Here is a 13,605-nt window from a genome sequence, read left to right as displayed (position 1 = left end):
AACTTTTTGAGATATCTTGTTCACAGACAAACAGACAGTGGTAAAAACATAACCTCCATCCACCTTTGGTGGCGGAGGTAATTAACATTGGGAGACGCATGAAATTGGTAACAATTATTTTAGATTTGACTCCCTCGGTTCGTGCCCTCGGGGATGGGGACTTGGGGTCACAGGGGTCAAAAAAGAGGATTTTTATAACTCAAAATCTGATATTGGGTCATTCCTGGTGGAGCCTTTTACCATCTTTAAACTTTGCTTTAGGTGTAAAGCCTGGGGATTTGCGATGGTGCACTATTTACTTTGCTCTAGTTTTATTTGTCCCCTACCGGTTTCACCAGAGGGTACTGTATGTTTACTCTCCATCTGTCCATCCCACCTGTGGTTTTCCAGACCTTTTTCCCATACCCTATAACATATTTAACTGAAACTTGGTACATGGCTTTATTATGATAAGTTACAGAAACTGCAATTTATTCTGTAGCTTTGCATACCTAAAACCACCACCTAAAATCTTCCCACGCACACCCCGAATTACAACCACCGGTTTTCAATTCATTCTGTCCAACACACACAAACAGACACTTCACAAATTGTAGTATTGTGATAACATTCCCTGAATACCTTTTTTTGTGTACACCAGGGCTTCCGGCTTGTGGAGATCAGCAGATGGTTCATCTGTCTGCTTATTGGTATTTTCACTGCACTCATTGCCTGCATCATTGACATCATTATTGAGAAGTTTGCAGACCTCAAGTACTTCGTTCTGAAAGGCAATATCCTCCAATGGTCTTGATTGTGGAGCATTATACTGTACTGTGTTTTGTTTATGGAAATACATTGGAATTTTAACACCGGAAGAAGGCTGTGCTGCTCCTTGCACATTAAAATACATCATTGGCTTCTTCTTTCTTTCTTATTATTTTATTACTTGCAAAATTAGAAGACTTTTCAAGTATATTGGTTGGTCTTGTGCGTTATTCTATCTATCTGTCTGTTTGTCAATCGCCTACAGGTCACAATTTGAAACCAATCTTCACGAAACTTCACCAGATGGTAGAGTTGGTCATAAGAAAGAAGCCTATTAATTTTTAGGTCAAACGTCATCTTGAGGTCAAGTTTATAAAATTGTCATTTTTCATCCAATTGATTTGAAAGTTGAACAGCATTTGCATATTGAGCTACTAAATTGGGAAACCAACTATTTTTGAGGTCTAGAGGTCAACGGTCAACTGACGGTCACACTTCCAAAATCAGCAGTTTTCATTTAAAAAAAAAATCATCTATTTTCATCCGATTGACTTGAAAATTAAGCAGCAATTGCATCGTACCTCAATGAATTGGGAAAACAACTTATCGGGGTCGAAAGGTGAAATGCCAACTCAAGGTGAAACGTTTAAAATCATCAATTTTCATCTGAACAATCGTCAATTTTCATCACATTAACCTGAAAATTGAAGAGAAATTACATTGTACATCACATAAATTGGAAAAACAACTTTTTGAGGTCAAAAGGTCAAAGGTCAACTCTAGGTCAAACTTCTAATATAAATTTTCATCTGAAAAATCATCTATTTTCATCCGATTGACTTGAAAATTAAGCAGCAATTGCATCGTACCTCAATGAATTGGGAAAACAACTTTTCGGGGTTAAAAGGTGAAATGCCAACTCAAGGTGAAACGTTTAAAATCATCAATTTTCATCTGAACAATCGTCAATTTTCATCACATTAACCTGAAAATTGAAGAGAAATTACATTGTACATCACATAAATTGGAAAAACAACTTTTTGAGGTCAAAAGGTCAAAGGTCAACTCTAGGTCAAACTTCTAATATAAATTTTCATCTGAAAAATCATCAATTTTCATCCGATTGACACGAGCTCTGATTAAGATCGTCAATTTTAATCTTAATTAAATGGACAATTTGATGTATCCATGGCAACTTTTTATTTTGGGAGGGTGGATTTTGCAAGTATTGTGCTCTGCATGATGTCTTCTTATTTTTTTTTATTTGCTCAGTTTATTCAGGTGCAACTTACATTTTTTGACCTTTTCTGACCACTTACAGACCTTTTCTGACGTGTAGAGGACACCTGAACTTGACACTTACAAGTGCTTCCTATATTTTGAGGTGAAACCCCTTGACCAGAAGATCAGAAATTGATGCGTTCGCTTTAGGTGGAGGTCTCTCTGTGTCGCTGGTAATTTGGGCAGCCATGAATGCAGGAATCGTCATGCTGGGCTCCATCCTTGTTGCCTTTGTTGAGGTTGGTGACAGATCTTGTAACCTCATTTATGAGGGCGGTTGTAATATGATGCTTATCATTTTTAAATGTGTATTTGGGCTGCCTTTGAAAGATGTTTGCTGCCTCGATAATATCCAATAAAACTGCAGTGCACGATTAATAAACGCTCCACATTTAGGATCAAACGTGGCTACGGAGCATTTATCTTAATTGGTTTGTAATTATATTTCAGCCTATAGCAGCTGGCAGTGGAGTTCCACAGATAAAATGTTACCTGAATGGTGTGAAGATTCCACATGTGGTACGCCTCAAGGTGAGAGCCGTTTCCAAATTGACGAGTTTCAGGTAATATTTTACCTTTACCGGTCAATATTTGTATAGAAATCCAAGTTTATTATTTTATTCCATCACGAGGCAAATATAGACCACATGGCTTTGAGGGAGGTTGGAGGGGTTGGGTTGAGGGGTCTTGGTGGCAGTAAGAACTGTCATAACGTATTTGTATAATGGAAATCCTCATTTTGAGAGTTAGCCATTAAAAAATCACAGGTTGTTCATTTATGGCCTGAATCATGGTGACAGACTGACTTGTTGATGTACATAGCTGGCATTTAGTGTTATTTTTGACTGAAGCACTGAAAATCAATTCATTTCTAGCTTAAATATGAGACAGTAAATATAGGTTGGGCATTTTGGATGGAAGGGCATCTTAATGCCAACAACACCACCACATAGTGTGTTGAGCAACATATTTTAGCTTTTCTACTGCCTGAGAGTTACCTTGAAGATTGCAAGCAAAGACGTACATGCTCACACATTTTAATCCCACAATTTTTATTTTTTATTTTTTTTGTATACAGAATCGAGGCTGGTGAAAGAGCTAACATTTATCAAACAAACAAATCAAACAAACAAGCAAACAAAGTATATAAAAAGGGGAGTGGTAGAGAAGATGGGGATAGAAGGGGAGGAAGCACACAAACACAACATTTGAGAGCAGGGACATCGGGAGATGTGTGGGAGGGAGAGGGCTTGGGGGGGAGGCAGGATAGGTATAAAACGCAAGGACACCAAGGACTTCCAGGAAAGAAGTTGGTATTTTAAAAAAGTGGATTTGGGGTGAAATTAGTGGGGGTAGAAAAGATCAAGGTTTTGGATTGGGGAAGATAAGAGATGGTGGTGAACAGCTGTTTTAAAGACCTGGAGGGAGGAGTGGGATTGAAGAGACTGAGGGAGTTTGTTCCAGAGGTGGGAGAAAAGAGGAATGAAGGAGTGAAGGTGAGCAGAGAGTCTTGATTTTGGCAGTTTAACCATAAGAGGGTTGCAGGCAGATCTTGTGCGACCTGTAGGAATATTTGGGGGACAGAGCCCAGAGAGAGCTGGGGGAGCAAGGCCGGAGAGGAGTCGGTAGAAGACGGAAAGACCACCAACCTGCCTGCGGTGAGTAAGTGAAAGGCCCTCGCAGATAGCGTCATCGCGGGAGATTCCAATGATTCTGAACGCTTTGGTTTCAACAGCGTGAAGACGAGCTAGGTGTGAGGCAGGAGCACCAGCCCAGAGGGGAGAGCAGTACTCCATTGAGCTGCGGATGAAAGCCTTGTATGTGGTGAGGAGCTCAGGTGTGCCAAGGAAGGACTTCGCATGACGGAGGATGCCCAGTCGGCGACTGGCTTTGGAGGCCAGCTTGGAAATGTGGTTTTCCCAGGAAAGATCATGGCAGATAGTGAGACCCAAAAGCTTGAGTGACAGAACTTCTTGGAGAGGATTATTCAGAAAGTGGATGGGAGGGTTGTCCAGTCGGTCTTTTCGGAGAGACATCGTAAGAGTGTGAGATTTGTCAGGATTGAAAGACATGTTCCACTTGTTTGCCCAGTCTGTGATTTTGTCCAGGTCTGCAGAGAGTGAGGAGGCTGCAGACTGCCGATCTGAGGGATGAGGAATGGAGCGGCAGAGAGTGGAGTCATCAGTAAAGAGATAGAGAGGATTTTCAAGAGAGTCAGAGAGATCATTGATGAAGACGAGAAAAAGCACAGGGCCCAGAACACTGCCTTGGGGAACACCAGCCTGAACAGGAAGAGGAGATGAGAGAAACGCATTCAGGGCCACACGTTGACTACGACTAGAGAGGAAGTCCGCCAGCCATGCGTGGAGATTTCCATGGATACCAAAGGAGGAGAGTTTGGTGAGCAGAGCGGTGTGCCAGACCATAACGAAGGCACGTGATATGTCGAGGGAGACGGCTCTAATTCAAACAGGAATGAACATGGAGACTGATAATATGAAACATCATGACAACATTTCCCAACCTCCACCTCACCCTCTCCCAACCACCACACTGACCAAGCTGTTTGAGAGAAAAGAGGGTCACAAACTTTCAGGAAGCCTGTTGTCATGACAATGATGGTGACAGACCGACTTGTTGATGTAAAATTACAAACGATTTTATTCTGATTCTGTGGCCTTAACTACAACCTCCCTTGGTTCTAGTAGCTTTGCAACATAGAGCTGCCAATTCTGATAGAGTTTTATTTCTTGTCTCAACTGCAATCAGATGGACGATGATAGTGACCAGGTGGAGATCGTCAGTGCTTTACTGACTGTGTGCAAGGGATTTTGAATGTATGGAAAAGGAGTGAGGTGGCAGGGTTGCTCGGAGCTAACGGCCTTGGCTGCAATTAATAATCAAATCGTGTCACGACTTTCTGCCTACAACAGAAATCTGGGAATGAAGGCCTTGTAGGTTCTTAAAAGTTCAGATTGGCCAAGGAAAGACATTGCAAGATGGAGGATGTCCAGTCAGCAGCTGGCTTTGGTGGCCATCTTGGAAATATGATCTACCAAAGAAAGGTAATGGCTGATGGTAATGTCCAAAAGTTTGAGTGACTTTACCTCTTCAAGTAGTTTGTTGAGGAAGTAGATGTAGTCAGGTTCACTATGTTTTTTCGTTCAAAATCATGGTAGATTAGCAAACCTATACATTTTTGGAAACGTTATTACATGGAAAATCTGAAAATCAATGTTTACATTTGCCAATTCCGACCAATTCGATTCGACCAATTCGACCAATCGACCAATTCCATTCGACCAATCGCTTCGATCGACCAATTCGATCGATTCGATTCGATTCGATTCGATCGACCATTCGACCAATTCGATTTGCCAATCAATTTGACCGACCTTTGCTTGTGTGGAACGGACTGTGAAAACGATGCGGACTATATTGTCGGATACGACACACAGGACAGTGATGACGAACTCTAAATGGCATATTCTGTAATCGTGTATTTTGGCATATATTATGGCATATTCTGTAAGAATTATTGCGACACCGCCTTTGCGGGAGTCACCGTTACTAAAAAAGGACAGGCCGGGGAAGAGCCTACACCACTCTGCGACACAGCAGTCGTTGGCATGGGTCTCTTGTAAGAGGGCAATGTCAACTTTCTTCTGTAATAAAAAATCCCTTACTTGCACTTTACGGACAGAGCTACATCCTCCGTTAATATTCAGGCTACAAATGGAAAAACTCATTACAGCTACAAGGAGGAGTGACCACCACTCAATTTTTTGATAGCAGTTCATTCTTGGCTTTTTGCAACCACTTCTTTAAACGGTGACGTTGGGAGGAATTGAAATTAAAAACGTGGGGCCGTTTTACCATCAGTCTAGCGGAATGTATAAAATCAGGTAGCTCCGGAAAAAAGGTTTCTATAACAACAATCCTTTTTCGGAATGTGTCCTTAAGAAACCTTTTTATCTCGGAGGGAGGGATTGGAGGGGTTTCTTCTTCCTTAAGGCTACCACATTCACTAACAGAGTCATCTATATCAGATGGCTCAGATGGTGTGTCACACTGGTTTTCATCATTTATCTCCTCACCGTCATCACATCCCTCCACGTTATCGGATGGGGCATAGTCCATAGAGGGAGGGGACGGGGAGGGAGAGAAATGAGCCATCTTCGGGGGAGGGGGGGGGGGGGGTACTAATTTTTGCGGTTCAACCATATCAGTTTCTAGGTCAGTAGACAAGAGCGAGGATTCATCCACATCTATGTCCTCCAATACCGAGAAACGATTTTCTGTGACGAGGGACAAATCTAGGGCAGAGAGGAGGGGCTGTCGGTTTTCAGTTGTAGGTTTTTTTAAGAGATGACCGTTTTCATCTGTTGTTTGCAGATGTCTTTTTCCTTTTAGGCAGACTAATTGAAACTCGTCCTGGTTAGTGGGAAGAGATTGCAAGGGTTTGGGGGGAGGGGGGGGGGGGGAGGACGTGATCATCGGGAGAGGATTTCCATCGGCTACCACGGCGAGAGAGGTAGGATCAGTTATAGCAGGCAACAAGGTGTGATTGGACGATGTCGCCTGGGGGGTGAGGTCTATCGTTAACAGGAGATGGCTGCAATTAGATCCTTCAGTAGAGGGAGGGGCCCCTGTTTCAAGGGGAGGGGAAGGGGGTACGGCGGGGGGGTTTGGATCGGTGGTAGGAGGGCTTGGGTCGGTGGTAGACAGATTGGGATCAGTGGTGGTAAGGCTTGGGTCGATGGTGGGAAGGTTCGGGTCGGTGGTGGGAGGGCTTGGTTCGGCGGTGGGAAAGCTTGGTTCGGTGGTGGGAGGGTTTGGATCGGTGGTGGGAAGGCTTGGGTCGGTGGTGGAAGGGTTTGGATCGGTGGTGGGAAGGTGGGGGGGTTGCTTATTCCCGGTTCGGAGGGGAGGTTGTACTTGTGGAGAATTCTCTTTTCGGGGGCAGTCATGCTTAACATGCCCAAATTGTCCGCAGCCAAAACATTTTAGAACGTTGGTGGACACGTACACTGTATATTCGTTCTGTTGATGTTTTAATTTTATTATAAGGTTTAAATCCTTCTGGGAATTTTTTAAAATCATAAACACTTGCCGCCGGAATGAAACCACGTGCCTTAAATCGTTGTTTCGTGACCCGAAGGGAATCATGGAGATACGAGACACGATGGTACCGTATCGGGACAACTCTTTAATTAGTACATCGTCGGATACAAATGGGGGGCAATTGGATATCACGACTTTTATCGCTGGGCTATCTCGTGGGGAAATCATAACAAATAAATCTGGATCGATTGTCAAACCCTGTTCCACAATTTGTGGGACACAATCCACGTCGGACAAAAAAATAACGATCCGCTTGTTCATCCGCGAAGCGGCAACAACCTTGTCGATCCCGACAACACGACCGGTTGCGAGGACAACGTCCTCGACACTAACCTCACGTTCCGGAGGTACACAAAAGAACCCGTGCTTATGGGTCAGGCTCTGAAAGGCCGTAAATCGAGATAGTGCAGCTGCCATGCTGGAACAGCTGCACTTACAACCCCTCCCCAACTCGGGGAGGGTGAATATATAATATAATCTTCCCTACCCGAACTCCGGGAATGGGAAGTAATCAGACCTATCCGATTTCCCTAACTTCGGAAAGGGGAGGCAACAAAACAAACTGAAGGAAAGATAAACGAAAGGAAAAAAAAGGAAATAGAGGTTTAAGATGAAGGAGCAAACACCGATCGGGCGACGCCCAAAAACGGCGAACCCTTACCAGCGATCACCCTGTGCTCTCCGGCTCTCTCTCCCGTCTCAACGTATATGGGAATCACCAGGAAGACTCCACGAAAAGGCACAAGGACACAGAGGGGGGAAACGGGGGGGGGGGGGGGGGGGAATGGAGCAACAACACAGAGCACTCACAGGCCTCCACAAGCAGACGCCATGACAGTACAACCAGCATACAAACGGCCAGCAGGTGGCTAGAGAGAGAGAGAGAGAGAGAGAGAGACAAGAGGGAAAGGGTGGGTCTATGAGGACCGATCACCACTCTGACCATGCCCGTGCTGTCCTGACAAATCCAGGCAACAGGGAAGAATGGGGAAGTTTGGACCCCAACTTTCGTTGGGGGTGTACAACCGCCACAAAGAGGCATCACCGATAGTCGTTGCAAACCTTTGTAGAATCCGGAGCTGGTATAACTTGGAATAAGTCTTTCAATCCCAACAAATCCCACACACTCACCCGGTCTCTCCAAAAGGACCATACCGCAAACTCTCCCATTAGTCAGGTTCACTATGTCAATAAATTATATTTCGTTCAAAATCATGGTAGATTAGCAAACCTATACATTTTTGGAAAGGTTATAGCATAAGGAAACTAAAAATCAATGTTTACATTTGGAGAGATACCTGTATGGCGGCCATTTTGGATTTTCAAAATGGCCACTGTAAAATACATATTTTGTTCTATTTCTGCCTCTAATTACCCTAAAAACTTTAAAATATATACTAAACCTATATTTTCAGGGACAAGGAATCCAATGAAAGTATCAAATTAGTGCTATGGGGAATGGTAAGACACGAATCAAAGGTTTTGAATTGCAAAATACTGTCTTTATATTCGCGATAAGTTGCATAATCAAATACATGTTATCATTTTGTACAGGCAGTTAATAACATCAAAATGTGTCACAATAATTCATATCACCAAACATACACAGGCAGTCAGCAAAATCATATATACACATGCAGTCAGTATAACTTCACATCTACACAGGCAGTCAATGACAAAATATACACAGGCAGTCAATGGCATCAAACATATACGATTACAGAATATGCCATTTAGAGTTCGTCATCACTGTCCTGTGTGTCGTATCCGACAATATAGTCCGCATCGTTTTCACAGTCCGTTCCACACAAGCAAAGGTCGGTCAAATTGATTGGCAAATCGAATTGGTCGAATGGTCGATCGAATCGAATTCGATGAATCGAATCGAATCGAATCGATCGAATTGGTCGAATGGTCGAATGGTCGATTGAAACGATTGGTCGAATGGTCGAATTGGTCGAATGGAATTGGTCGATTGGTCGAATCGAATTGGTCGGAATTGGCAAATGTAAACATTGATTTTCAGATTTTCCATGTAATAACGTTTCCAAAAATGTATAGGTTTGCTAATCTACCATGATTTTGAACGAAAAAACATAGTGAACCTGACTATAAGGAGAGCTGGTTTTGGACAAAATTTTGTTTCCTATGTTAAGTTGTTGTATGAAATTGCATCCTGTCTGTTGAAGGTAAACAACAGCTTATGTCGCCCTTTTCCCTTTCAGCGAGGCATCAGTCAGGGCTGCCCGCTTTCAGGAATGCTATACAGTCTCTCGGTCGAACCTTTACTAGGTTTGCTCCGCAACTCAGTGGAAGGAGTCTCCTTAACAAAAAAAAACTACAAAATGGTCACTTCAGCTTATGCGGATGACATTTGTGTTGCTGTTTCCAGCCAAAATGATGTGGGTGAGGTCTCTCGATGTCTGTCCCAGTTTGAGCTCACTTCCACGGCAAAAGTAAATTGGAACAAAAGTGTTGCCTTATGGGTGGGCCCCAGTCCGCCTTCCTCAGCTCTGCCTGTGTTACCAGGAGGAATGCAGTGGAATAAAGAGGGGTTTAAATATTTAGGGTTATTTCTAGGAGTCCAAGCATATGAACAAAAGAATTGGGAGGGTTTCTTGGAAAGAATTAAGCAGAAACTGGCTAGATGGAAACGGTGGCACCACCTTCTATCGCTTAAGGCAAGGGTGACAATAATAAATAGCCTGGTAGTTCCATTTATTTGGCATAAAGTTATCCCCCTCCAACCTCCTAGGTACTTGGTCACAGGCATTCAGAGGATTCTAACTCAGTTTTTCTGTGGAGGCCACCATTGGCTTGGACCAGACGTGGTGTGCAGACCCCGAAATGCAGGTTGCCAAAGCTTGATACATGTCCCGAGTCGGATAATGGCTTTCCGCATGTTGACGATAAAGCGTTTATTGTATGGTGAGTATGTCCTGTGGCGGCCTCTCACAAATGCTTGGCTGCAGGAAGCAGATGGGTTGACGTATGACCGAGAGCTCTTCCTCATGGACCTGCAGCATGTCAACACGACTCTGCTCCCCGAGTTTCATCAGAGCCTTCTGAATGCCTGGCAAGTCCTTGGAATACAACGATTAGAGGTCTCCGACGATGCCAAAAAATATATGCATGAGCCATTGGTTCTGAATCCTTTATTCCCTGAAATTTCAACCTCCAGGTAATTTATGCATTGCTTCACCAGTAATGGAAGAAACAGAGTGCGAGACCTGATGAAGCCTTCCCTAAATGGATGGTTATCCACCGGCTCTCTCACATCAAAAGTGGGGTTTCGGTCATCGAGAATGGTGGACAAAGTTTTGAGAGTTGTGATTAAAACTTTCAGGGAATTAAATATCGGTTGGACTGGGGCAGATGAAGTGGTGGACTCTCGTCTCTATTTCCCCAAGCTCCAAATCACCTCAAAAAAACAACAGTGTGTCTTCTCAAATTCAGATGGTTGTGGTGTGTTTCATGTGATGGGAAAAAAAAGTTATGGGATATGCCAAGAGGTGCTTATACTGGTTTCACAAAACCTTTAAAAAACCGGTGGGCGGAGATCTTTCCGGCTCGTTCATTCCTATCTCCAGTGTGGAAAGAGATGTATAGGTCTCCAACTTTAGGTCGAACCGGAGACTTAAATTGGAGATTAGTTCTTCAGGCCTGGTCACCCAATACTTACTTCATAAGTTTGATCTCCCTGTACAGAATGTTTGTCCTTTTTGTGAAGAGGCTGAATATGTGACCCATGCTTTCGTGGAATGTAGGAGATTGGTACCCCTTTTTTGTTTCCTCCAACAGTTATTTTATAAATTTAAGTTTGTTTTTTCTGTTACAATTCTTGTGTATGGCATTGAAAGGAGCACCAAGAGCAAGACAGCGGTCCCTTTCTTGAATTTTCTGTACGGGATTGCTAAACTTGCAATTTATAAAACGAGGAAGATCAAATTGAGTGGCAGAGATGAAAATGTGCTCTTTTGCTTTAAAGGAATGGTGTCGGCCCGGATAAGTTTCGGCAGTGTGAACGACGATTTTTTTACAGATGAGGTGTTGAGTTTGTTTTTGTAAATTTTACTTATGCTCAATGTCCACATATACATGTATATACATCCTTTTTTCTTGTACAACTTTCTTTTCTTGAAAAAATTTGTGGTGTTTTCCGTGTGTGTTTTGATACTTTTATAATAAAAGCACACAAAAGTCAAGTCTCTCTCTCTCTCTCTCTCTCTCTCTCTCTCTCTCTCTCTCTCTCTTGTCTCTCTCTCTCTCTCTCTCTCTCTTGTCTCTCTCTCTCTCTCTCTCTCTCTTGTCTCTCTCTCTCTCTCTCTCTCTCTCTCTCTCTCTCTCTCTCTCTCTCTCTGTCTCTCTCCCTCCGTTTCTCTTTCTTTCTTTCCCTCTCTCTAACTCTGTCGTGGCCCTAACTTAGTGAAGGCGGTACATCATCCTGGTTGTGAGGGATCTCGGGGTCAATCCTGTGAGATTGATCGGCTGTCTCCGTGCCGCAGGCTTGTTCCAGAGAACTGTCTGGAGCTATATAACAACAACAACAACAACAACAACGGTTTGCAGATAGGGAAGAGGCTGCTTGCTGCCTGCCTGTCAGAAGGATGAGATATGATACGGCAGAGGGTTGAATCGTTAGCAAGGAGATGAGCAGGATTTTCCAGGGAATCGGAGAGACCATTGATGAAGATTAGTAGCACGACTGGGCCCAAGACTGCCTTGGAGCACTCCGACCTTGACAGGGCTAAAGTGCCCCAATATTTCCCAGGAATGGGTTAAATTAAATTTCTTTCTTGAAATTATCAAGTCTATTACTTGTTTCTAAGTATGTAATAAAAAACAAATTACATTCAGGTACATTGCCTCTAAATACTTTTGAAAGCTCAGTTTTGCAAATTGTGTGTTTAATTTGCAAAATTACTGTGTTAGAATTAACCTTTGATCTATTCTCTCTTATTTATTTTTCATGCAACAGTCAGTAATCACCCGTTGTACTTCCAGACTTTATTGGTGAAGGTGCTTGGAGTCATATTCTCAGTGTCTGGAGGCCTTGCTGTCGAAAGGTTTGTGAGCCACCTTGATTATTGAATCTGTATATCAACAATGAAAGTGATGTCTCAAATAATAATCTTAACATAACAGAGCAAGTGTATCTATGTCCAGCCACTAATGGCACATTTTATAGCGTGTATCCGTGGTTGTGTTCCTGTTAGAGCATAATAAAATAAATTGCATACGTGTTGGTAGTACACGGGGTCGGTCAGGTCATGGACACAAAAAAAAATTCCTCCTCCCCACCCATGTGAGGATCCGGATCTTTGCCAAAATTGAATCGATTCGTCCTCGTCACACACCCAACCTGTCCACCAAGTTTCGTTCGAATCCGTCTATAACGTTTTGAGATTCTCTGCTCGCAGAGAAACAGACAGAGGTAACAAACCGACACTTTCGGTGGTGGAGGTAATAATATTGTCTTGCTCTTTGGGGAATTCGGTGCTCCTTACATATTTATAGTGCAGAACGCGATGTTTGTGGCAGTTGAGGGAGATGTAGGAACTGGACAGTAATTGGTTGGGTTAATTGTGCCAGTCCTCTGTATCTATGCTTGTGTGAATAGGAAGGACCCATGATCCACTCAGGTGCTGTGATCGCTGCTGGAGTTTCTCAGGGACGCTCCACTACTCTGAAACGGGACTTCAAGGTGAGTTAATTTGCTCGGTTTAAGTTCCATCGATCATAGAGGAGGTTTTACAGGATACAATGATGAGCTTATTAAATACCATACTGGCCCATGAGGTGTCCTTTTTTTTTCTTTTTTCTTTTTAAATACAAAATTTAGACTCATGGAAGACTTAGGTGAGAGAGTTGTACCACTTTTGGTTTGATCTTCATGTCATTTGCATCTAAAGAGTAAGACTGTTCACGATATTTTGTTCACAGAGTGTCATGTGACGTCTGTAAGAGCATTTTATTATTTAGAGAGCATTAACCCTACTATCCTGTTTGCATATGGGTGCATATATGCATATATTTATTTTATATATATATATATGTATATATATATATATATATATATATATATATATATATATATATATATATATACACACACATATGGATTATTTTTAAAATATATATATATACTTACATTTATATTTTACTAGCAGAAGTACCCGGCATTGCTGGGAGGGGAGGGGAACGGGGGGGAGGGGAGGAGAGGGGGAGAGGGGGGAGGGGGTAGGGGAAGGGGAGGATGGAGGGGGGAGGGGAGGATGGAGGGGGGAGGGGAGGATGGAGGGGGGAGGGGGGGGAAGAGGAGGGAGGGGGAGGGGAGGGGGGGGAAGAGGAGGCAGGGGGAGGGGAGGGGGGAGGAGGGGGAGGGGAGAGGAGGGGAGGAAGGGGGAGGGGAGGAGAGGGGGGGAGGGGGAGGGGAGGAAGGGGGAGGGGAGG

At 43.4% G+C, this 13,605-nt stretch overlaps 2 protein-coding genes across 3 annotated transcripts in view; one reads left to right on the top strand and one right to left on the bottom strand.

Moving 5' to 3' along the window:
- Window positions 1–13,605, bottom strand: part of LOC137434339 (growth arrest-specific protein 7) — a 517,476-nt gene that overhangs the window by 390,423 nt on the left and 113,448 nt on the right. The window lies entirely within an intron of this gene.
- Window positions 1–13,605, top strand: part of CLCN7 (chloride voltage-gated channel 7) — a 109,846-nt gene that overhangs the window by 18,864 nt on the left and 77,377 nt on the right. Inside the window, exons 5-9 of the mRNA XM_078785438.1 lie at window positions 641–774; window positions 2,159–2,267; window positions 2,479–2,559; window positions 12,157–12,222; window positions 12,773–12,856. Of these exons, the coding sequence (XP_078641564.1) occupies window positions 641–774; window positions 2,159–2,267; window positions 2,479–2,559; window positions 12,157–12,222; window positions 12,773–12,856 (474 nt within the window). The remainder of the gene's footprint in view (window positions 1–640; window positions 775–2,158; window positions 2,268–2,478; window positions 2,560–12,156; window positions 12,223–12,772; window positions 12,857–13,605) is intronic.

Source organism: Myxine glutinosa, chromosome 10 (assembly GCF_964187855.1).
Source record: "Myxine glutinosa chromosome 10, kmMyxGlut1.1, whole genome shotgun sequence".
Taxonomy (NCBI): Eukaryota; Metazoa; Chordata; class Myxini; order Myxiniformes; family Myxinidae; genus Myxine; species Myxine glutinosa.
Note: the sequence above shows the minus strand (reverse complement) of the source record. Positions and strands in the feature narration are given on the sequence as shown.